The sequence below is a fragment of the Micromesistius poutassou genome (genome assembly GCF_964030765.1).
Source record: "Micromesistius poutassou genome assembly, chromosome: 7".
Classification (NCBI taxonomy): Eukaryota; Metazoa; Chordata; class Actinopteri; order Gadiformes; family Gadidae; genus Micromesistius; species Micromesistius poutassou.
Genome location: NC_140277.1, coordinates 17,361,268 through 17,385,972, shown reverse-complemented (window position 1 = coordinate 17,385,972; position 24,705 = coordinate 17,361,268). Strand labels below are relative to the sequence as shown.

Below are 24,705 nucleotides of genomic sequence, written 5' to 3'. Positions count from 1 at the left end.
CACCTCCAGTCCTCGTCATTCAGCTCTCTCCATGACTCCGGGTGCGAGTAGTTTTCCAGACCCGGCTGCCGCCTGCCGACCTGTCTACCTAGTCCAGTGCTTGCCCTAGCGCTTCAGCTCTCTGAGCCGGACCCATCATCCAGCACGCACGCACGGAATTGAAAATCCCTGAAATGTTTGTTGAACTCAATAGCCTTCTTGGTCAGAAGTTGTTCTGTTGTGTTTTGTTATATGAGTATTACCTTCTTCAGAATCAATGTTTTGGGTTCAGGCTGTACAGACAGGGGTATTTTTTGTTACATGTTTACAAAGCACTCGCAATAGCCTAGGCCTACTACAACCTTTTAATATTTAGCCAAGGCTACTTTATATGGTTCTCTTCTCCACGGTGACTATTTGACAAGTCTGTATGTTGTATGATGTTAAAATCACATGCATGCATGTTGTGCCTTAAATTCACCCCGGGGATGAAAAAAGAATCATCTATTTATCAATGTAGCCTATTAATGTTTGCCATTAATCGTCTAATCTGTGATGAAGTTACGTGTTGTTTAATTTTGGGGCAATTGCTGTACTGCCCTATATCGGAATCAAAAAAATTGAATGTAAAAAATAGTGTCCCATCCTACTTCACAAAAGTCCACCCTGTTGAAAAATACTGGCTAGGCTACTGGTGTATGTAGGCAATTTATATTCACAATACTTACTCAAATATAATTAATAGTGTTTTATTGTATTTGCATTAGTTGTTTGAAGAGTAAAAAAAAAAACAATCGGTCTTAACGCAAGTTTACAACCGGCAAGTCGGTCGGACTAAAAAGGAAAGGTAGGGAGGTATATTTGGGTCAGTCCTAAATTGACAGTGTCGGTCGGGTTACAGCAAACAGAAATATTTTTAAGGATGGCCTGATTGCGATATGTTTTGTAAATATATTTCCGATATACAGCATTAATCACTCGGTGCCCTGATACAAGAGGCTACATCAGAGCAGGGTGACAGACATCAGCGCACCACCACAAGAAAAAATCCCAGTACTCCCAGCGCTGTTGAGTGCCCCTGACGTGTGCTAGCTGAAGCATGTTCCCGGCCTCTCCCACTCACAACACACAATGACTACCTTTGTGGAGAAGTGTACTGCTACTAATGAGGTGAAACGGATTGCAAGGAACCTGTTGCCAAAGACCCAGGCCACCCAAAGGTCACACCACTTGGGTTATTTTGAAACAGAGGAAGTCTGACCAAGCACAGACTAGCAGAAGGTGCAAAATGTCGGCGACCAGTCCTCAACACAGTAAACACCATCAACCTCTTCCACCATCTCTAAGGGTACCACCCCACAGAGCACTCTGAAAGCTTGAGGCTGCGCCATCATGCTATCATCCGCCTCAGCCCAGTAGTGGCCAACAGCCCCTCTGCTAGTCAAACTTCACTCAGCCCAGTAGTGGCCAACAGCCCCTCTGCTAGTCAAACTTCACTCAGCCCAGTAGTGGCCAACAGCCCCTCTGCTAGTCAAACTTCAGATGGTTCACCAATCAACAGGTCTGCTTTTTCAGCCGTTACCCCATACCAAAAAAAATCGAAGTGATTAAGAAATAACTAATGCAATTAGGTAGTGTAACAGATATGACGCCCAGGGTCTGGCGAAGGTTTCTATGGGAACATCACTCCCTCAGCTCTCCTCTCCCTCTCCAGCAGCCGTTTACATACTATTTATTTTAATTAGGGCTGGGCAAGTTAACGTGTTAATTATGCGTTAACGCAATCTTATATTAACGCGATTAATACAAATTGATGCACGTTCTTTTTTTTTTCTTCACTTTGATTTTGAAAGGTTTTGCCCACAGAATGTCAACATTCATATCAGAAATCATTTTTGTTTTTAGTTCCACTTACTTTACATTCAATAACACCTGCAGTAAGTGACAGCCTGTTTACAATTCCCAAATCTGTGGTGTTCTGTAAGCTTCATATTCAACCCACACTGAGTGAGTTAATAAAAGTCCCTCAAGATCACTTGGTCTAGTTTTTGCTTATTAAATACATTTGCTATGAATGATAATATGTCATTCAATTTGATAGACTTATTTAACTTCAATTTGAGTGGATTTAAAATATAAATTTAAAAGTGTGATTAATCGCGAGTTAACTCACCAATACTATGCGATTAATCGCCTTTAAAACTTTTAATCTTTGACCAGCCCAAATTTTAATCAATGTTCAGTATATTACCTCCAAACAGTTTGAGAGATGTATTAAACAAGGCATTTGATGTGATGGGAATCAACAAAAGTTGTTTACATTATTTTATTTCAATTCATTGTTTCATGTAAAGCCATGTTGGTTCCATGTTGTCACCTACTCATTCTGATAATAATTGTATAGTGTAAACCATAATTAACCTTCTGGTTTACCTAGGGTTCTTTCCTAAGGACAATACTCTTAAACTGTAAATTAAGTATAGAAAATAATATATTGTGATTATTATTTCTTATGTTATAAATGTGATATCATTTTTGGCCATATCGTCCAGCCCTGGTACCACTTATTTCCTACATAGTACTAGACCAGTTATTGCCTCTATAATACCCCAGTACTGGACCAGTTATTGCCTCTATAATACCCCAGTACTGGACCAGTTATTGCCTCTATAATACCCCTGTACTGGACCAGTTATTGCCTCTATAATACCCCAGTACTGGACCAGTTATTGCCTCTATAATACCCCAGTACTGGACCAGTTATTGCCTCTATAATACCCCAGTACTGGACCAGTTATTGCCTCTATAATACCCCAGTACTGGACCAGTTATTGCCTCTATAATACCCCAGTACTGGACCAGTTATTGCCTCTATAATACCCCAGTACTGGACCAGTTATTCCCTCTATAATACCCCAGTACTGGACCAGTTATTGCCTCTATAATACCCCAGTACTGGACCAGTTATTCTCTCCATAATACCTCAGTAGACTACAACTAAAGTGCTCTACCCACAGAGAAAATAATTAGCCTAATAAGTCTTCCATCAGCTCTGTACAATAGAGCGATCTGAAGCAGAGAGTGAGGGTCCAGCAATGTGAAGGGCCCAGACCGGACATTGCCTCTCTTTTTGCCCCACTTCAGTTAACACCTAAACTTGGACCGCGGATTGTCCCATTAACTCCACATTGAAAATCACTTTATTATGGAACGTGAATAAAAAGTAAACTGAGTTAGGTGTTGAAACTTTTAGTATTTTTTTTTGTATTTCGTCGTTGCGGAGCCCGTCAAAGTTCATAAGACCTAACACAATCATTACTTTGAATTAATATCATTAATAACATTTACACATGGTAAATATGTAAGCCTAATGCTTCATGTTCGGTGAAATCAGTGAAAGCTGTTTTTGACAGGGGTCACACTGGTGAGTACGAGAGCCAAAGCTGCCATGTTTGGTATAGTATTTGTTGTGCCCATTTTGTTTGTTGCGATAATTCAGAACTATGGTGGCCGAGACGCGTCGCACAAACTGCCCATCCAAAACACCTTGCATATTCGAAAAACACAAACACGCAAAAGCCACAACACAACTGCAAACCTCACACAACAAATGCAAAAGCCAAAACACAAACCACTTTAATTCAGCTGTAGCCTATTCATGCTAGAGAAGCTAGGCTAAATAGACTATTATAGCTAATATAGAATATTCTACGTCCAGGGTTGTGGATTAACCTGTGTTAAGAGCTCTGTTTGGGGGAAAGGCAGCCACTCGACCACAGTGGTGAGAAGAGGAGAGCAATCATGGCAGAAGGTGAACAACTGATTTTGAAATTGTTTGAAATTTGAAATTGTCATGATGGGGCGGCATTAACTCAGGAGGTAGAGCGGGTTGGCTGGTAACCGCAAGGTTGCTGGTTCGATCCCCGGCTCCTCCTAGCTGAGTGTCGAGGTGTCCCTGAGCAAGACGCCTCACCCTAATTGCTCCTGACGAGCTGGCTGTCGCCCTGCGTGGTGGATTCCGCCATCGGTGTGTGAATGTGTGCATGAATGTGTGCATGTCAGTCAACACTGTAAATCGCTTTGGATAAAAGCACTATATAAATGAGGACCATTTACCATTAATGAGTCTGTCGGAGACAGTTTTCAAATAAATGTTGTTCAACTTCAGACAAGGTTGCGACTGTATAGGCGAAAGGTCCTTGCTATGAGATGCATATGTTGGTTATGTCACGATAACAAGATCTTATCTTGTTATGAGGACTCAAAAAGCAATCAATCCGGTTCTATTTTTCTATATATGCCTCCTCCTCAAGTGGCAAACAAAAGCCTTTAAGCGATATTCAGAACCACTCAAATAAAGTATTTGTGGTACTTTTACATATTTGCTTCACTGACCCCTTTCTCCAATGAGAGCTGCTCTGAGCCTCCTCCTCAAAACCTGGCATTGAAAACAACTAAACTAACTCACTTGATCTGTCTGTCAAGTCAAAGGGTCACTTTAGAGTGGAGGTCCATGGATAAATAAAATATGACATCACGTGGCTTGGTGCAGGCTGCACACCGGTGGCGAGGCGGCTCAATCAGGGGAACCGACGCAATTGTGTGACGGGGCATAATGAGCAAGCTGGCCATAAATACTGACGTGATGTTATGCTCTCTTTGACAGTGGGGTCGGGTCCGGCTAATGAGTCAAACTTTATTAACTTTAGTCGATACATTGCAACAAACAATGGTAGACTAGACGTCTAACTTTTTTTTAAGGATGAATAAATATTCATCAGGAATCTCTGCCTAGGATCTCAAACTTTTTCTTTTTATTGGATCGGGTTTCAATAGATTGTAACTCAAACTGCCCGGGCAGAGAAGCAGAAAAATGGTATGGTACACACCTACCCCCAGATGACTTTACCCACTGACCATTTATAAAATAGGGCTTGTCCATCAGAATGTGTCATGGCATTTTTTGCTGCTGATACGCCGCCATATTGAGAGGACTCAAGACAGTTGTAGTGCTGATCTTAAAGCAACATTAATATACCGTACTCTAGTTTAATGAAAACTGTGGTTGCCATGTCTCACATGAGAAAGGCCGTTGCAGTTTCAAACACAACACTGTCTCCCCATAATGACAAATAATTTCATGATTCATTACTAAACAATGACAAAACCAAAATCAATATTACTAACTTGATAACTAACATTCCAATGCTTGCTACTGTTCCTATACTTCCTAAATGTAAGCATTGCGATAGACACGCCTTTTAGGGGATCATACCTCCCTTTCTTCTTGGGACAGGCCCAGTTTCCGCTGGCCTGGCTGTGGAAATGTCCCCCTTTTAAAAATTACGCTTATAAAGATATATTCATGTATTTCGTAGCTTGCTCATGAATATTCATTTTGTGACTGTTAGTAATTAGTATGGTGTCTATCTGAGCTGTGGAGCAAACTGGCTACACGGGGGTCTATCTATGGACTTATACAATAAGCAAGCATGACCGATCATAAACAATGGGCCATCAAAACAGTACAGTACCCTTTCAACAAGCCTACTGTTTAGCTGGTTTAGCAAAGCTTAAAACACATCATAGTGAACCAAGGGGCCCAATCTTTGACTTAGAAGAAGTCTTTATGGAAAGGCCTCCATATTCAGCTTGGGAGTGAGCATGTGCGTGGCGTTCAACTGTAAATATTCATAAACACGGCCCTACACATTACAACCTTTAGGCTTAAGGCTGTCTGCGTGTGCATCTGTGTTTCAGACGTTGGAAGGGGTGTTGGGATTAGCACGAGTCTGGTTATTGGTGGGAGCAGCAGCCATATGCTTATTTGCATAACTCTCACGGTGCTTTGGGGCGCGGAGGGACCACAGCTCCATTTGCATGAGGCCGTGTCCGGAGTGTGTGTGAGCGTTTTGTGTGACGAGAGTTTCTCTCCTTGCAGCTTGCCTCACTCACACACATACATACATAAACACAAACGCACAAACAAATGACATGCGTGCTAAGCTGCACATGTCATATCCATAACATCTGCTGTTGTGACCTCCATCGCGCTCCCAGCCACTGTATAAATGCCCGTCAGGTATTGTATGGCAAATTCTGGAGGAATATGTTAATGTAAATTATTTACACGGTTCCTCTAATTAACTTACTTTTTGAAGCCCGCGGTGAGGCTGCCTCGGAAGCTGCCAACCTCCATGACTGGGAAGGCCGGGTCAGAGACTGGGGACAAACAAACAAACAAACAAACAAACGGAAGACATCAACTAACAACACTTGCAGAACCGATGAGGGAACCAGTTTTGACATTGATATTTATTAATGCATGACCAATTAATTCCACATCTTTTTTGATAATGGGGGGATAAAGCTGACAGCATTGGTGAATTTGCGATGAAACTTCACAGTGGTGTTTTCTGGTCAGAGCGCGGTTAAACGGTCCCAGCCCATAAACCTGCTGGGTACATGCACTCAAGTGGAAGAGCGGCTAATGGAGGCTAAATCAAGTTGTAAGAGCTGAATAAAGAGTCACACTCCTCTCCTCCATCTCTCTACAGTCACACTCCTCTCCTCCATCTCTCTACAGTCACACTCCTCTCCTCCATCTCTCTACAGTCACACTCCTCTCCTCCATCTCTCTACAGTCACACTCCTCTCCTCCATCTCTCTACAGTCACACTCCTCTCCTCCATCTCTCTACAGTCACACTCCTCTCCTCCATCTCTCTACAGTCACACTCCTCTCCTCCATCTCTCTACAGTCACACTCCTCTCCTCCATCTCTCTACAGTCACACTCCTCTCCTCCATCTCTCTACATAGTCACACTCATGTCCTCCACTCATAAATGCCTGCTGACGGCACAGGGAGGTGAGTGGGTGTCTGTGTGGACCTTGGACCAATCATCCTGCAGCTGATACACCATCCATGCGGACATACAATCACAATATGAACTGCAGCTCCTGCAGAAAAACAGGGTGTGTGTGTGTGTGTGTGTGTGTGTGTGTGTGTGTGTGTGTGTGGGGCAGTACTTACTCATGGTGTAGAATTTGGCTAGGTCGCTACTAGCTGCAGAGCGAACCTCCGCAGACAGGAAGTACTCCGACTCCAGCGTTAATCCTTCATCCTGAGGTATGAGACAAAACACGTAAAACACGTCAAACACACACACACACACACACACACACACACACACACACACACACACACACACACACACACACACACACACACACACACACACACACACACACACACACACACACACACACACACACACACACACACACACACACACCTTGAAGGCCTTGCGGGCTTCTTCGATGCTCTCGAAGGCAGGGATGATGTAGTTGGTGAAGGTTTCAGCAGCAGGGGACACTTGCAGCTGCATCATGGCCCTCACCACCTCCAGGACGCCTGCAACACACACAAACACGCTTTGAAAAGTGTGACGAGAATGACCTTTGTTCTGGTATACTACTTGTTGGGGGGGGGGGGGACAAAATATCGATACAGCGATATATCGTCGCCCTTCTTCGAAATCGATGCACTGGCGCCAAATAGATATATTTTTGTATGATATGAAAAATGATATGTTAAAAAATATAATATATTCCTTTATTCCTGAAGTGTTAGATAGGATGTATCGCCCCAAATATCGGTATTTTAATTCATGAAATAAGGTGAGTGTCGTGCTCCTCGAGGTGGAGCACAACACATGAAGGAAGGAAACTTGAATGGGAGTTAACCAACCAGACACAAGTAACTGAAAAACTCAACATGAATAAAGACCAAAATAAAAACCTTTTCACAGTCATTTTGTATTCATCGTTAGACATATATATCGTGATGTAACGTTATAGGATTGTCTAACAATATATTAATTATTGCAGAATCAAGATATTTTATCGGTATCGTAGACTATGTATTGCGTATCGTATCGTGAGGTACCCTGTGATTCCCACCCTTACTACTTGTACAAAATTTGTAAATGGTTGTTTTGTTTTTAGTCGTTTTAATAAGACAGCAACTTGTAAACAAGTCCAATGCTATAACTGCATGGAAACAAAGTGCTACAAAAGAAGTGACTCTTTCTAAGTAGTTAACTCCCGGAGGTGATCCCAACGGTAAACCTGTGTTGCCGTTATGTATTAGTTGGCTAAAAGTGAAGGGGAGGTTGAAAGTAACTCAAGTAAATCATGCAGTCACTGAACACACAGAGTCGCACACATCAGCCTACAGCAGTAGAGGAGCGGTTTAAATACGGGCCCAAGAAAAACGCTGCCACACATTTTCTATCACCCATTGAGTTGAAGAGAGACAGACACAACACATCAAGAGAACACTAATTGATGCTCCCTAGTTTGCCTTTGGCTGGACTGGTGGACAAACACACACACTTAGTTTTACCCCGTCCCCTCGTTCCCCAGCCCGGACCCCAAGGTCTCGCCCCGAGGGATGTGGCCAAAACAGCAGCATGCATATGTAACAGCCACTCACACACTCTCAATATGCCCGGGAGAGAGAGAGTGGCAGTATGTGTGCATACTGAACAGCCACACTTTGCATATGCCTGAGAGTGTGCCTCGCAGAAGACTTGGGCCTAAATGAGCCATGCATCACAATTCCATGCAAGTCGCTATGAGAGTTTGATGACAGAAACATCAACGTGTCCCTCTGCATTATGCTGTACACGCACACGCACAGGAAATGACAACAGACCGCCCCGCTGTACACACTGTTCCCATGCAGACCTCAGCAAACTACCGTAAGTGCTGGGCAGATTCCATGGACCATGTGTTTGTCACACACACACACACACACACACACACACACACACACACACACACACACACACACACACACACACACACACACACACACACACACACACACACACACACACACACACACACACACACACACACACACACCCCCCCCTCTCTCTCGGGAAGCGTGTGTACACCTGACAGACTCTCTGTACATGAATAAAAGACGAGGCCTGTGCTTTTATACGCCATTAGAACCTGCATTACCCAGGTAGAGCTACCTGGGACCACTCCGCTCACCATCCAGCCCCCCCCAACATCCTCCTTCATTCATCCCCTCTCCAGGGCCCACACTCTACGCTTTCACCCAGAAAAAAAAGGAAACAACCACTGGTGATCTGGCTCTTCTCAATGGAGGATCCTTCCGTTCCCTGGTCCTTTCCTGCCCTTCTCATCTCCTTCATCTGCCCTTTTTTTTGTCTATGAAAAGGGTTTGTGTTGTCTTCCTGCTGAATAATCCATGATCCATTTCACATTGAGCCAGACGGATAGGAAACAAGTGGATTGTGGAGGAGGTATAAATGTACACTGGACCGCCCCTCCCTGTTTGTGCTTTCTCCCCGTTTCTTAATAACAAGCACTTCCCAACAGGACGTTTTTTTAGGAAGACATTTTTTTAAGACCCTCTTTCAGTGAAGGCCAAGTGAACGTAGGGGACGTGAACTCACCCTTTATCCTCTGGGTGCAGCCCCGTGAACTCATCAACATTGTTCTTAAAGTGTAACAGAAGCCCATGTTTCAGCTCTGGTTCTGAATTCTAAATAAGCTGAACACTTTTGACATTTAAAATTGTTGTTTTGGGCGGGGAGTTCTACCTAGGTTTGGGGGCAAATTATCCCCATGGTTACGACCCACGACAACTTTGTGATACTTTTTTAGTAACCTTCAGTCATTGTGTGCGTTGATAACGAACGATGTTGTGACATTGAAGTGTATACTAAAAAGGAACACCGACTTCACGAAAAGAATGCAACCTGCGGTGGCATTCTTTTGGTTGGTTCGGTTGGAGCAGAGTGGAAGGTTCACATGGTTGGCACCGACCGGCAAAAACATAGGATTTACTCCCGATTTCTCCAAAAGTCTTATTTGACCAACGGTGATGAAATTAGATCTGTACGTTGACAATCATAAGAGTAAAATGATGGGTTCCCATTAACACTTAAACTCTGCCCAAGCAATGCAAAGCTATTCAGACATACTAAGACTGAGTCAGACTATTCAGACTACGAACCAGTCTGACAGATCCCTATTTATTTATTAATTCTCTATTAACAACATTTATAATAAAACAAAATTATAGTCTTTGATAACGTTTAAAAAATAACTGGTGGGGAACAGAATGTAGAGCCCAAGAGAGCCAGCAGAACTCTGGAGAGAACATGTACCACACATCCGGGAGTTAACACAGGTCACAAGATATCACCATCAGACTCATGTCTCCGGGTGAGCCGTCACACAGGGGGGGAGAGGAGGAGGGGAGTGAACTGGTCCCGTCCTCTTCTCCTACCCTCTCGGCCATAAGTACCTGTCACATCTCCTCCTTTTGCTCCGTCTGTCGCCCTTCATTTCCCTCATAGTCTTTCAATCTATCAAAAAATATAAAATAAGACTACACTTGGCGGTCTTTGGAACCATTCTCAAAAGGGGCTAGGGATACATTTGTGACTGTATATATATTGTGTGTGTGTGTGTGTGTGTGTGTGTGTGTGTGTGTGTGTGTGTGTGTGTGTGTGTGTGTGTGTGTGTGTGTGTATATATATATATATACATATATATATATATATGACCAAAAACTCAAAAAAGCATAACCAGATTTTGCCCAAATATTTCATGTATTCCCGTCACCCATTCCTTCAAATCAGCCTGAACCACATGCGACAAACCCACCCGGTCAACCTAACCCTAACCTGAAGCATCCACAGGTGACGGGTAAGGGAAAAGTTTGAAGGGTTGTGGAGGAGTGTGGCTGACAGAACACACACAGAAGGAGAACCACGGCCGACTCTACAGCTCTCACTAACCAGGAACACAGCCTCACAAGACACTCTTCCTCCACTACTCCCTCTGTCTCAGTCTCTCTCCTGCACGGTCACGTCAAACGTGATAGAGAGCCTTGTGTCGCCGACCGTGACAAGTGGTGCCTCGCTGGCGGCGGCGGGGGGGGGGGGGGGGGAGCGTGGCCGAGCATATGCTCCCGCTAAAGCAAAGCCACACCTCATCAAAATACAAAGCCCCCCCCCTGGCCATTCCTCAGCTCTGGCTGCTACCCACTAGTGACACCTGTAGACAAAAAATGACACGGCGCTTAATATTGCATTGGCCGTGCACAGCGGTGCGCGTAATCCAAAGTGAACTCCCTCAGAGCACCGGCATTTACATGAAGTGAAGTCACTCCGAATCAATCACATCACCTGCACACCCAACCACGCCCCCGCCAGTCCGTTCCCCACCCCCCACACACACACACACACACACACACACGCCTGCTCTGCAAACACAAACATGGAGGAGAATTAGAGAGTACATCATTGATGAGGGCTAAGACCAACATCTTCAAGGAGGCAGTGAGAGTTTGCTTCCTGCTTCTCCGCCATCTGCTAAGCACTGTGACAACTAAATGAAGTTTGCTCTGTGTTGAAACGTTTTGTGTTTTAGTTGGGTGTGCAAGGAAGATTTTGCCTGCCTGTGTGTGTGTGTGTGTGTGTGTGTGTGTGTGTGTGTGTGTGTGTGTGTGTGTGTGTGTGTGTGTGTGTGTGTGTGTGTGTGTGTGTGTGTGTGTGATAGCATGGAGGGGGGGGGGGGGGGGGGTGGTCTACCCCTGCCGGCCCAATGCCGTCAATTAGGTGACAGGCGGAAAAAGAAAACCATAACTTATTCATCTGAAAGAGCCCAAAGAGAGAGTTGACGGAGCACTTGGGATTGCTGAGCTGATACTTGAGAGCATGTGTCAGGGCTACATCGGGCAAATATGTCCTGATTTCTGACAAGGGTGTCTTCATCGGTCAGTGATCTTTTTTAATATACATATTTTAGGGATGATCTCCTCTTAATGAAACTGAAAGAATGCGTGAAAAATTGAAACCAAATTGAAAAATTTAATATAAAATTATATAAAATTATAATTATAAAACAAAAATATATATCTATGAATACATAATGCTAATCTTCAATGAGATTGCACTGGCAAATCGGCTCAGTTTCAGAGCTTTATCTTGCGTTTTATTTTCAAGCAGTTTCGCTGCAAATCTTTGAACTAAACCGGTCTGAGGACATTTGATGGCAATAGATGAATTGCTCGTCACAAGCAAAATACATTGATAAAACGTGTAGAAAAAGCCTTGATAAAAATAAAAGATGAACACATAACATAATAAATGGCTTCCAGGCTTGTGTGCGTTTCTCTGCGTGTGTGTGTGTACCTGCTGTGTTCTTGTCCTTAACATGTTGGGTGAAGAGAGGGTAGAAGAAGTGAGGCCTAACAGGCAGACCCTGCTCCTTCAGAACCGTCATCAGGGACACACACATATCTGAAAAGAAGACAATCAGTTCAATTGTTATTGCAAGGACTCGGTAAGTATGCAGTTAAAGCAGTCCGAAGAGGTCCAAAACATCTCAACTGTAGCCTTTGTGTTAAAATGGCAACAAAGTGGAGGACGATTAAGATGACATAGGTGAGAAACAAGCTACAGCTAGCTGGATTCTGAAAGTATCCAGCAGGAAAAATCTCTTCTCTTCGCCTCAATCCCTCCCTCCAAAGCCACTCCCCAAAAACACACGGGCAGCTCTAGGTCTGCTTAGCCTTGTGAAAGACTCGGGTCATTGGTAGACCGACAGATGAGCCATCGAAACGATCCAGTCACCCACATTTAATTATTGGACGGGTTTAGCATAGGCCTGCAACAGCCAATGATAACAGAATGTATTACTTTTTTGATACAGCATTTGATGTTGTCATTTAGATCGGTATAGTAAGAGAAATTCAACATTACAATATTGTAATGTAACAACATTGTAACATTACAAAAAATGCTTCTAAAACGAAATTGTCAACCCTAGCTTTAAATCAGCGTCTTGATCATGTAGTTGATTGCACAAGGTTTATAATGTATAAGGAATAAACTCTGATAGGAAACCATGGATAGTTATTGGAAAATGATCCATGATGGGGTAGTGTTGCTTACCACTGCCTAAGTACATTCTTGCAACAGTAACAATGTTTAGATATTACTTTATTTGATGACGTAAGCGGGCGGTATACATAGAAGTCCGTATTCAATGAAGTTTGGGTTTAGTAACTGAACATCTGATTAGTTAACACCGGTGGGGTCTCCATGGAGACCGGCACATCTGATTATGATAAATCATGACCGCCTTGCTTTACTGACAAATTGTCCAATATGATATTATGTTGCCATTGATCCAATAACATGGTGCTTCCAGCTCAACAATGCATGTGAATTTAGCGGACGGGGTAGCAAAATATGTCCATGGAAAAATTCAGTGCATTTTTCTCAGAGTGAATGAGTCTCCGAGTAACAACAACTCGTTTTGTGTTTATATATTTTATAGTCAGAACTAATTTACAGAGAAACGGATACAACTACCAAAAGGTTGAGTTACTTGTGAATTGGCCCACAATACTACTAGATTTATATATACATTTATTATATTGAGTAAATGTGGTACCCTGGAAATCCAGAGTTCTTGCGAGAGCACAATTTGAATTTGCTCAGCGAGTCACTCTGTGAACGAGTAATATACTCACTCCCCGATTCCCCTGGCCCAGAACATTAACCAATCACATCGGTGTATCTGATATAGGCGGGCCAAAAGCGTTGCTGTTTTACCGACCAGATACGGCAAGAGTCTTATCTATTGGTTAGCTCCGCTGGTCTGGATACGTCACCCCTTGTATTCTTCTGATTGGTCGTAATGTTATCCAATTGCGTGCAGTGATATTTTCAAATGCATGCTTGGTGCCGCCCCTCGAGTTGGGCCATTTTCATGACTCGTTGCCAGACCCCACAGCTTTCTAGATGTGGGTCTGGATTTCCAGGCTATAAATGTGGTATAATCTCCACACAAATTATAACCTGCCTTATTCTAGATATATTCAATTATACAACCTTTGTGTGTGTGTGTGCGTGCGTGCGGGCATACGTGCGTGTGTGTGTGCCTGTACCTGTCTTCCTTGTTTCGAGGGCGCAGGCCAGGGTGAAGTGTAGTGGTGTGGTATGAAGGTTAGACTCTTGCAGTTCCTTGCAGTAGCGGGCCAACTTCTCCACGGGCTGCGTACACAAAATGTACAAAAGTAAGCTTCTGCGAGTGTTATTGCGTAGCGCACCATGACTCATTATGTTTGTTCAAAATGCCAGAGCCACCCGTCAGCTATTGTACAGTGAGTGAAATGCTTCTGCCTGAGACTTTCAATGTTAGAACTCTCCTGCCTCGTTTCTGGTCCACAGCAGTGTGTGGATTCCCCGTGCCAATTGGTTCAGCTATCCCATCTTGATCAGGGACTGAGATATTCTTTGGGTTGTGATTTTTTTTTAAAAGACGTCTCTCTCCAACTTACCGACAGCAGCATTGATAATTATTTTTGGAGGTGCTCCAAACGTGTGTCCATAGAGATGTACATGTACAGGTCTAGGACCCATGTGGGCGTGCGGGCCTACCATGTCCATGTGCACGCAGTGTCTGAGGAAGAAGCTGCCCAGGCTGGCGCCGTCTGTGCTGTGCTCCCCCTGCAGCGCGGGGAAGCTCTGGAGGATCCCGAAGGCCGTGTCCTCCATGCGCTGAGTGATCAGGCTTAGACACAGGTTCATAGCATCTGCACAGAGAACAACATGCTCAGTGTTTAGCATGCTCAGAGTTCGGCTGGGACCCTTGCGGTCCTCGTCGTCCGCTGTGTGTTCATTTCCATTTCATCCGTCTTGGTAAAATGGTAAATGGACTGCATTTATCCAGCGCTTTTCTAACCAGTGGCCACTCAAAGTGATTTACACTACTGCCTCACATTCACCCATTCATACACACATTCACACACCGACGGCGGTGTCAACCATGCAAGGCGATAGCCAGCTTGTCAGGAGCAGTCTGGGTGAGGCGTCCTGCTCAGGGACACCTCGGTAACCTTCCGGTTACCAGCCAACCCGCTCTACCTCCTGAGCCACATGCCGCCTCATCATGGAACAGAGACCACACACACTTGTTTGAAAGTCCAGATCTGTACTTGGGCCGTAGACGTGTGAGTGAGTGAGTACATGTATGAAGGTACCTGGCACGAAGCCCCTGTCGTGCCTCATGAGCTCAGTCATCTCTGGGACGTGCTGCTGGTATCCGGCTTTGGCCAGCGAGAAGATAACCTGCATTATGTCTCTGTGCATCAGGCTGCAGTCAGCACTCTCAGCCACCTCAATGGTCTGGAGGGAGATGAGAGGGGTGGTGAGGAGGGACAGCAAGGGAGGGCAATGGGAGAGGGAATGGGTTGAATAGGTAGAAAAAGATGTTGGAACGTTAATCATTTGTGTATTCCCAATATTATATTGATTCACGGCGCATGTTTTATCGATGTTAATAGATGGTTTGTAGCAATATAATACAAGTACATTAATCTCACACAGACTGACACCCATTATATGTTTAATGGGTTTATATATACATATAAAGTTGACGTCTTTGATATTTGACTACCGTAACACCTGAATGTGTCCCGTCAATCTCAAATATAGCCTATGAATAAAGCAATGTTACACATTATTATTATTATTATTGTGTAGTGTTGAGACTTTTTGGGGTCCATGGTAAGCAATAATAAAATATACACTATGTCTTCGGACAAATACATTAAAATAATTTACTTCCATTTAACTTCAGCAAACAAAATAAGAGGTTAAAATAAAATTGTTTTTAAAAGATACATTTAATAAAATACCTTCTCAGGCTTCCCAATGAGGCCTTCACTTAAACTGACTGAATTCTAAACAAGTATTAACATGTTACTATCACCGTGTTGACAGTACCTACAACGCACATGCCCTCAGACCCAGGGGACTGTTTTCCTAATACCTTGTGTCTTAGGGTGCTGGACAGGCAGTGGGCACGCCGCTTTCTTTTCCCCTCTGCTTGCTGCCTTTTGATCCGTTACCAGTTCCTTTATGATCAGTTAAGATTAATTTCTTTCCTGGAGTTGTTTTGCCCATGCATTGCTCGTGCAGAAAATCTGCATGATACCGGCGAGGTCGAGCATGTTGAAGAATACAGCAACATGCCATCTGCCTTTTCAGCATCTCAGTGTGTATCTGGTCAACCCTCTTCTCCATCAGACACAGGAGAAGCTTCCTAAAGCTTCACCCAAACAATCGGAATCAGTTCTACATTTAAAAGATTGGACTAATTTGGTTGGCCTATTAGTTGGCCTATTATTAAAAACTAATACTACATTGACTTAGGTATCATTTTTTGTGACTTTTACGTGGTTCAGTAATCCTGTAATCCTCAGTCTTACCTGAATCGATTCATTATTATTTTTTTCCCCACCCCTATTTGCAAGTGGTCCATAAACCATCATACTTGCAAAACATAGCACCTGATCGGAGCAGCGATGGGCCAAGTCAGATCCGTCTATTGTGACTTGTATTGTATCGCCTAATTCTTGTCCACACTTAGCCTTATAAAGAACATTTTGTTGTGTTCAGTGTTTTTGTTTGGACCTCAGATTATGAAGGAAACATGACAAGTCAATCCCCACCTGCTTGATGCTGGCGATGTCTCCTTTCTCTGCATAGGCGGTGAGTAGTGCTACGTAGGTGTCAGGCCCCGGTTCGATCCCCGCTCCTCGCATCACAAGGAGGATGTTTTTGGCGCTTTCAATGTCACTGCGTTGTTGCACACAAGGAACACAAGCTTTAGGTGTTTTAAAGTTCAAGACATAGAAATGTAGATTAAGAAAATGTGCAATGTCAAACACTCACCCTGAGCGGGCGTGGCCTGTCACCAGCGAGTTGAACACAGCTTCTGTGATTGCTAGATCTTTGCTCTTCATGAAACCCAAAATTGTACTAAAAGAAATAATATTGGACATACATATGATGAAAATATTTACACTGGTCTACGGCTCATATTGTTGTCCAAATGCAAGACTTTAAAAGGTTGGCAAACATACGCATCACTACACATTCTTGTCAAAATGTAATCGTGGGAATGGATGGACGTGAGATTCAGTGTTCTCACCTGGCGCCCTCGATGTCTCCCTCGTGGCAGTAGGCTGCGATCAGTCTCTGGTAGGTTACCTGGATGACAACAGATTTAATTATTTTATCACACAACTTGAGCTCAACCACCCTGAATAAAAAATGTTCAATGGAGATCAATTGCCCTATGTAAAGTCTTAAATAAGAGCATTACATGTATGCCACTCTCTATGCAATACATACTCTGTTGGGCAGGACATTGGCCGCCTCCATCTTGGCCAGGAAGTCAGTAGGTGAGAACTTGAACTCATTCTGCAAGTAAACCTTGAGCAGGGCATTGTAGTGGCTGGCGTCATACATGGCCCCTAAGAAGAATAGGCAGCCGTCACTTTAGAGCAGCGGTTCTCAAAGTGTGGGGCGCGCCCCACTGGTGGGGAACAGAGACGTGACAGGTGGGGCGCGACAAACGGGAGGAAATTTCACTGAAAACTCCACATTTCTTATGGTAGGAGTGAAAGCTTGACAGTAGGGCTGGGCGATATGGACCACAAGTCATATCTCGTATTTTCAAGCAGAATGTCGCTATAAGATATATACATGCTATAAAATAAGTGCTGTCGCCGCGCTCCAACTCGTCATTCTACATCGGGGGCGCCGCGTCGCTGTGCTCGTTAACCTGCCTGTAGGCCAGGGTGGCTAAACATTTTAAAATTAGTCAGTCAAAAACAGTCGGAGCAAGATGTGGCAAATACATGTTTCGCTCTGAAGGGGATTTTAAAAAGTGACGCGAGCGGAAGAGCGGAGGCTGGGGGGGGAGCGTGTGTGAGCCAGAGGCAGAGCGGGACGGAGAGAGAGGTGAGCAGAGCAGTCCTGCACGGCTCTCATGTTGCAAACCCGCACCCGTCCTTATACCCGCACAACTTAAAACCACATCCGACCTGAATATCAGATCCAGCACCGGAGAAGTCTCGCTCTCTTGCTGCGCGGGATGCACTGAGCAGGGGTGGCGAGGATAAATCTGTCAATCTGAGCGATATTGGGAAACGAACGACCGTGCTTCTCGCCACCGCGATCACACACCGACAGAGTCGTCTTTAGGTGTTGTAACCGAGCAGCAGCTTCGTCCCGATGCTGAGCCTCGTCACTGGAGTCCTCCCCGTCCCATAGCGTGTCCGCTGACACTCCAGCTCTCTTCTCGGCCGGGGGGGCGCTGCTCGCATATTTTGTAGACGCGTCACTAATAATGATTTTTTTTTTATTTGAAATAGGCCTACATTTGAACATTTTAAGCTTGCAGCTTTGCAGCCACTCATGCAGGTATAGGTCTCATGAGTTCAATTGCTCACCTGTCTTGCCAAATGCATTGCTCGTCTTTTTTTTTTTTTTTAACAGATTGCAAAGTGGCACTTTTATTTTCTCTTTTTCTGAACTTGGTACAAGTCATGACACAGCTGCACTTTTATTTTCTCTTGTTGTTGAACTTGCTGTTATTTGACGTTATTGAGTTAGAATTTAGATACAACATGATGTAACTTGATGTTACTTCAATAAATGTGGAGATGTTAAGCTTGGCGTATTTCGTTAGCGTTGTGTTGGGGCGATGGGGGCAGGTGGGGCTTGAACATCCCCCCTTGTCCAAAGTGGGGGGTGACCGAAAAAGTTTGAGAACCACTGCTTTAGAGTAATAGATTAAAAAAAAAAAAACATAATACTGTGTGTATATATAGATGTTGTATATAATATTTATACAACATGTATTAAACTTAAACTGATAAGCCAAACAAATACAGCCATAATATGTTGTTCATAAAATGTTGTATTAACATATGGCCACAACTGGCCATAGCCTCATCGTGTGATGAAATTTGTTTACGATGGGAATTGTAGTTTTTGTTGAGTATGCAGAGAGATACAGGCAGCAGAGTTAGGCCATGGGATGTGTTGCACTATGCAAGCCTGTATTTGGTCATTCATCAATGCTGGAAAGAAATTGCTCATTTCATTTGGTGTTATGTGGCAGATTCATCTGTCACATAAGGTCATCCTAAATGTAGAGGTGAATGAGGTCGTCATGGCCGCAGTAAGTGGTAAGACCTATCACCTAGCTCCTGCAGCTTCTCCCAGAAGCGATGAGCGAGCTCAGTGCGCTCTGCCATAGGGATCTCCGGTAGCAGGGAGCCACAGCTACGCAGCAGGAGCAAGGCCTGGTTCCCACTGGGGTGGCCTGCACACACAGGGACGACAGGCGCAAGCACAGAATAAGAAAACTAACAAACACAAGACTGGGATTGATGGAAGGGGCGCTTTGAATATTGAGCACACAGGTTACAATAAATCAATGCATTTAATGATGATGTTTCATGTCCACTAAGCCACTAGTAGTGTACTAGTTAGAGGGCAGAGCTCCACACATATCGACCTTCAACGGTCGAGGTAGGACATACAACCTGAAGTTAAATAGATTTCGCCCATTCATTAATTACACCACTACACAAATCTGTCTCTCTTCGAGCACGTGCGCGTGCTCGCGCACACACACACACACACACACACACACACACACACACACCTGTCCGGCAGTTGTCATGGAAGATGCGCAGCAGTAGTGTTTTGGTGACACGGCCAGTCCTCCTCACGGAGCTGTCCAGCTTGGCGAGGGCCCAGTCAAACTGCTGGGCCTGCTTGGAACGCAGCCCCAGGCTGCCATCCTCCTTGTGCTCCGTGGCCAGGGCATAACCTCGCACGCTGCCTGCCACATATGGCCACGCTTGTCTGTGGGGAGTAAGATCCATCATGAAGAAGACAAAGTTGTCAATGAAAAGGAACGCAGAAAAGAGCAGGAGGGTAACATTTTGAAAGTGAACAATTGGAGTCTTCTTGACTTTACAAAGTATTACTTAATACTTTGCATGGTCAAATCTGAATCGTCAGGCCAGACCCATCGTGTCAGTCATTATCGAATCAGATACTTCGTTTTTTTTGCGTATAGCTCTCAATCATCAATGATGTCTAATTTGTCAGCCTACAACGCACGACTGAGTAGCGTAGGGGATAACATAACCCACCAGGGCGGGTTATGTTATGAAAGCTGCTATCGACAGAGTTTGTGTTTGACTTGTTCATCCTTAATGGTTTTGAAATTCTTTTGGCAGTATTTTATTTTTATCTTTTATATTACTTACATCACAATGGAGATGGCTGATGAGCAAAACAAAGATTGAGTAAAGATTTATCTAAATAAGCCAACACTCCTCTAAATGGGTATTCCTATTCTTTCTTATTCATTCCTAAAGTGACTTTCAGATTCAACCACAGATTCCTTAGATAAAAGGTATACCTGGCAACGGTGAAATTACATTTGGTAAAACACCCTTTTAAAGCATGCCAGGTGCAGTTCACAGGTAGTGCTGCACGAGCAAGCGACCAAATTGAAGGGCAAATTAAATTGACTAACAAACAGAGAATGTGTCCTTTCTGTTATGTACCAATGAGCTGGCATCATGGCATCATGGCATCATGCTCAAGGGCATTGGAGTTCGAACCCAGGACCTTTTTGTCTGGGAGCCTCAGCAACATGAAGATATATAGACTAGACTATATTACATATGAACTAACGGAAAATATGTTAAAACGTTCAAGTTCACAAGATGCTTGTTGAAGGCGATACAGCACGTAGAGTCAAATAACAGTCAGTCAAATAGGATTACACAACAAGCCCAATGGAACACCGTAATAAACGTGCGTTTGATCAAGGCCTGTGACTGCTTCGACCAAATATTTCCATTGAGCATACTTTATGTGCCTTTCAACACAAGGCCTTTACTCCACTCTGCGTGTGTTGAGATGCCCCAGCCTGGCTGTCATTGACCCTCAATGACACGGACCCAGCGTGGACCAGCGCACAGCGACCATACCTGGAGACATTCTCTGAATAACGGGTGAACTGTCTGGAACCCACTCCAGCTCTCTGGCCGCCGACAGCTCCACTGTAAAGCCGACTCAGTGGCGGTCCGGTGACTTTTGTCCCTGTTATTTTCAGTACGCCAGAAGGTGAGAAGTTCAGTAACCGGCTCGATCTCAAGAGCGCAGCCATGTTTTCGTCGCAGCAGTAGAAAGACTTCCGGGACACGTGACCAGTCAACGCGCAGGAGCCGAGACCGTTGGAAGCTTACTGGTATATAATATAATAATATAATAATATTGATATACTGTATGTATACATAATCTTTATCATATTTTAAATGTTATATGTATTACATTTTATATATATAAATATATATATATATACAAAATATATATCTATACATAAACAGTACTGTCATGCTGGACGGCTGTTATTAGTGACGTCACCCTAAAGACAGCAAGGGGACAGAATCAGCATCCAACATGTTTAGGACCGCTCATGTAATATAATATTTATATGTTAGGGCCTATACATTATCACATACATCATACGATTAAAACCCACTTAAAAGACGATTTATTTCACAAGAAAGCATGTTAACTATATTTTATTCAACAATTTTAAATATGCATTGTTTTTGTTTAAAAACACATGTATAGATTATTTTACTGAACAAGTGAGTATGTCAATGAGTATGTATCAATTTATTTCTTTAATCAGGGGGCCATTGCCCTTCCTCTTCCCTTTCTTCCAGCTAGCTTCAACAGCTCTCGTTTCCCTTTCCAGGTTTTCTCTTCGGTTCATTCTGTCACTGTGCTCCTGCCAAAGCCCAACGGCCAACGAGCGCAGGTGTGGCCCGTTGTCGGATACCCAGGCCTGATAGAATTCACATTTCTTCCCTGCGAGAAAGTACCTCTTCCTCTTCCCCTCCACCTCATCCTTTGGCAGGGTGGCTTTGGCCTTTGACAGCGCTGTGCGGAGATGACTGAAGGCCGCCAGGCAGTAGCCCGCAGCGTCCTGTCTACTTCTTCCAGTCATAATGTGCGCTACAGCCCCGACTGCCCGGTCTTTAGCATAGGGGTCCTCCCTGTCAAAGTATCCCCCAGCCAAAGTGGCAGCCTCCCCAGATTCTAAGGCTTGCTGAAGGCTTTCAAAAACCTTGTTGGAGTTCAAGGCTTCGGACACGTCTAGGATCGCATCGCAGACCTCGTGGTTCAATGAATCAACGTCGCCGTTGAACAAGGTCAGAGTGAAGGTATAGCCGAAAAGGGCATTCACCAATCCATAGCGAACAAGAGGAGATGGATTTGAAGATAGAGAACTAAGCTTTTGGATCTTGGCAGAAATTGGAGGTACTGTGGAAGCTGGTAACATTGCATGTTCTGCTCTGTTTGTTTGCCCTTTCTTTTTGTTTTCAATACCAATCAGAACTGGTTCTAAGGCTGTATTGTCTTTGATATGATCTAACCCCTCTTGGGTCTTTTGGGTTGTGTCACAGCTTGAAGCCCCCGCTGTCTGTCCGTTGACGTTCTCCTCCTCCTCCCCCAACACCTCTACCATGGACCCCCGTCCCTCTTCATGCACCTCCCACCACGGGCTCCACAGGGGCACCAGCTGCTCCAGCCCCTTGCCCTTCATCAAATCCACAAACCTCTCCTTCTCCTGGCTGTTCAGAAGTCCCCACATTGCCTCCTCAGAGAGCGAGTCAATATCTAACTCTGACAGTCTGTCAGCCAAGTCCTGCGCTTCCTCAGGCTCATCATCTACGTCTCCAGCACAGCCTGCACCCAGCAGCTCTGCGTTTCCATCATCACTTTCGCCAATTTCTTCCAGTCTTCTTAAAATACCTTCTATTTCTCCCTCATCGCCTGACCCTGACTGCTGAAACTCAGATAACCTAGAGAGCAGCTCCAATACCTCCGCCTGTCCATGTTCGCGATCATCTAAACCATCCTCTAGGAAAACATTCCCCATCCCTCCTCCGTCTGTCTCTTCTGCCTTCTGTTTGAGTCCCAGAAGAATGTCGTGCATCTTCCTTCTACTGCCAGCAGCCGACTCCCCCATGTCCTTCAGCTCCTGTAGAACAGACTGTTTGTAGAACTCCTCGGAACACGAGATGTGATCGGGACCCCGGTAGCACGCGAGGCAGCAGTAGGGCGTGTTGCATCGAGGGCAGGTGTAGCAGGAAGGCTTTGACTTGCACAATCCGCACACTGTGCCTTGGTTTGTGTTACTACTGCAAGTAGTGAGATCATCTTGGGGCTGACGTGTGCTGGCCGGGGTGAGAAACTCTTCGTTGCTGTACATCTTTCTGGAGGGAAGGAGAATTCCGTCGTTGCAAACGGTGTCAGGTTCAGAATCCGTCCAATCGCTGCAGAGAGACTCTTCTTTAGGGCCAAAGTCAGTCAGAAGACTCTGCACAGAAGCAGGAAGCCTCTTTCTCAGAAGATGATTCATTCTGGCAGCGGAGTGGAAGTAGGAACCTGGGGACAATGAATACAAACTGGAGTTACCAATCCTGACCAATTATATATATAGGCTACTAGGCTAGGCCTATTTATCAGGTTGTTTGTGGCGGGCAAGTTTAGCAATGTTTCGCTCTCAATCGTATATAAACTATTATAATCATTATTTTAAATACAATTACATGGAAGACAATTTATTTTTGGATCGGTAGGTGCTGTTGTTGCTGTTGTAATCGTTAGTACGTTTCTGGCGTAAACCTATTGTATATTGTGTGAAAAGTAGCGTTAACTTTACAACATGGACGATATAATAGAAACATACATAATATATACACCATATAATAAAGCATGTTGAGTACGTATCTTTAAACCAGCCACACACTTACCTTAGGATCCGAAACGAAAGCCTAGCTTTTGATTGCTTACTGTCCAATTATTCGGCATCTGTTATAATATTATGAACCCAATGTTATGGACCTCAAGGTATCTTTGTGATGGTTTGATTCGCCGTCAACAACACGTTGGACGGACGCTGCTTGATGACACCAGTGTGCAATGACACCAGGGCTCGAGTGGAACTGTCTGTCTGCTGAGGAAGGTTCCTACCTGAGTGGACTTAATTCAAGTGGTTGTCATGATAAGTTATCTAAAGGCTATGGAAAGGTTTGGAGGACGAATTGTGCCGCAGAAAGAAATAATACATGTTTAATAATGTATCCTTTTAAAAAATGTTTTAAAAAATAAAGGGTAAAACAATTATTTAGGACCATTGACTACAGCAGTGGATGGAAAAACTAATATTAGACAGACAATTAAGAGGCCATTTATTGTTGGATTTACAAAAACATTTTGAAACTGCTTTTAAATTAAACATTTAAAAACCATGTATTTAAGGATGGTTTGGTTTGTTAAATGTATATTTTATAAGCAATTGAGTAATGTTTTTGTGAATCCAGCTTCAATTGCCAAATTATTTTCCTCAACTGTTTTAGTGAATGCTCTGTCATGTTAAGGAGGGCAGTCTCCGGTCCGGACTGATGAGGGCCCAGAAGGAGGTTCTGGGGGAGGTAAGCAGAGAATTGAGAAAAGTCTGCAGGCTTCTTCTGGAGACGAAGAGGAGATAGTTCGCTCATTCTTCACATTGGATGGATTGAGCGTGGGTTGTGTGTGGGTTGCTGTTTAGAGTGTTTGGAAAACAACCAGCAGGCAAAGAGGTGGCCATGAGACGGGTAAGGAAAGGAACATCGAGAGGGCAGGTTGTAGCGCTGGGAAGTGACCAAGGACAGCACCTCGTTGGAAGTGAGAGGGGAGAAGGAGGTTAGAGGAGGAGGTGAACTGC

General features: G+C 44.2%; 2 protein-coding genes across 3 annotated transcripts in view; both read right to left on the bottom strand.

The window, feature by feature from the left end:
• Positions 1–21,141, bottom strand: part of lrpprc (leucine-rich pentatricopeptide repeat containing) — a 34,211-nt gene extending 13,070 nt beyond the window's left edge. For both annotated transcript variants that reach the window (XM_084470338.1, XM_084470339.1), the window contains exons 1-14: positions 20,912–21,141; positions 19,567–19,769; positions 19,099–19,221; positions 17,241–17,362; positions 17,038–17,096; positions 16,779–16,865; positions 16,556–16,682; positions 15,083–15,227; positions 14,481–14,635; positions 13,988–14,093; positions 12,225–12,332; positions 7,275–7,393; positions 7,013–7,103; positions 6,132–6,201 (exon numbers count right to left, since the gene is read on the bottom strand). In XM_084470338.1, coding sequence (XP_084326464.1) covers positions 6,132–6,201; positions 7,013–7,103; positions 7,275–7,393; positions 12,225–12,332; positions 13,988–14,093; positions 14,481–14,635; positions 15,083–15,227; positions 16,556–16,682; positions 16,779–16,865; positions 17,038–17,096; positions 17,241–17,362; positions 19,099–19,221; positions 19,567–19,769; positions 20,912–21,090 — 1,694 coding nt within the window. In that variant the 5' untranslated portion in view covers positions 21,091–21,141. The remainder of the gene's footprint in view (positions 1–6,131; positions 6,202–7,012; positions 7,104–7,274; positions 7,394–12,224; positions 12,333–13,987; positions 14,094–14,480; positions 14,636–15,082; positions 15,228–16,555; positions 16,683–16,778; positions 16,866–17,037; positions 17,097–17,240; positions 17,363–19,098; positions 19,222–19,566; positions 19,770–20,911) is intronic.
• A 352-nt stretch (positions 21,142–21,493) lies between these two features.
• On the bottom strand, positions 21,494–23,891 carry znhit2 (zinc finger, HIT-type containing 2). Its single transcript, XM_084470719.1, has 2 exons — positions 23,753–23,891; positions 21,494–23,384 (listed from the first exon to the last, which is right to left on the bottom strand). The coding sequence occupies exon 2, from the start codon at positions 23,356–23,358 to the stop codon at positions 21,601–21,603; it is 1,758 nt and encodes a 585-aa protein (XP_084326845.1). The 5' UTR covers positions 23,359–23,384; positions 23,753–23,891; the 3' UTR covers positions 21,494–21,600.
• Positions 23,892–24,705: the final 814 nt, after the last annotated feature.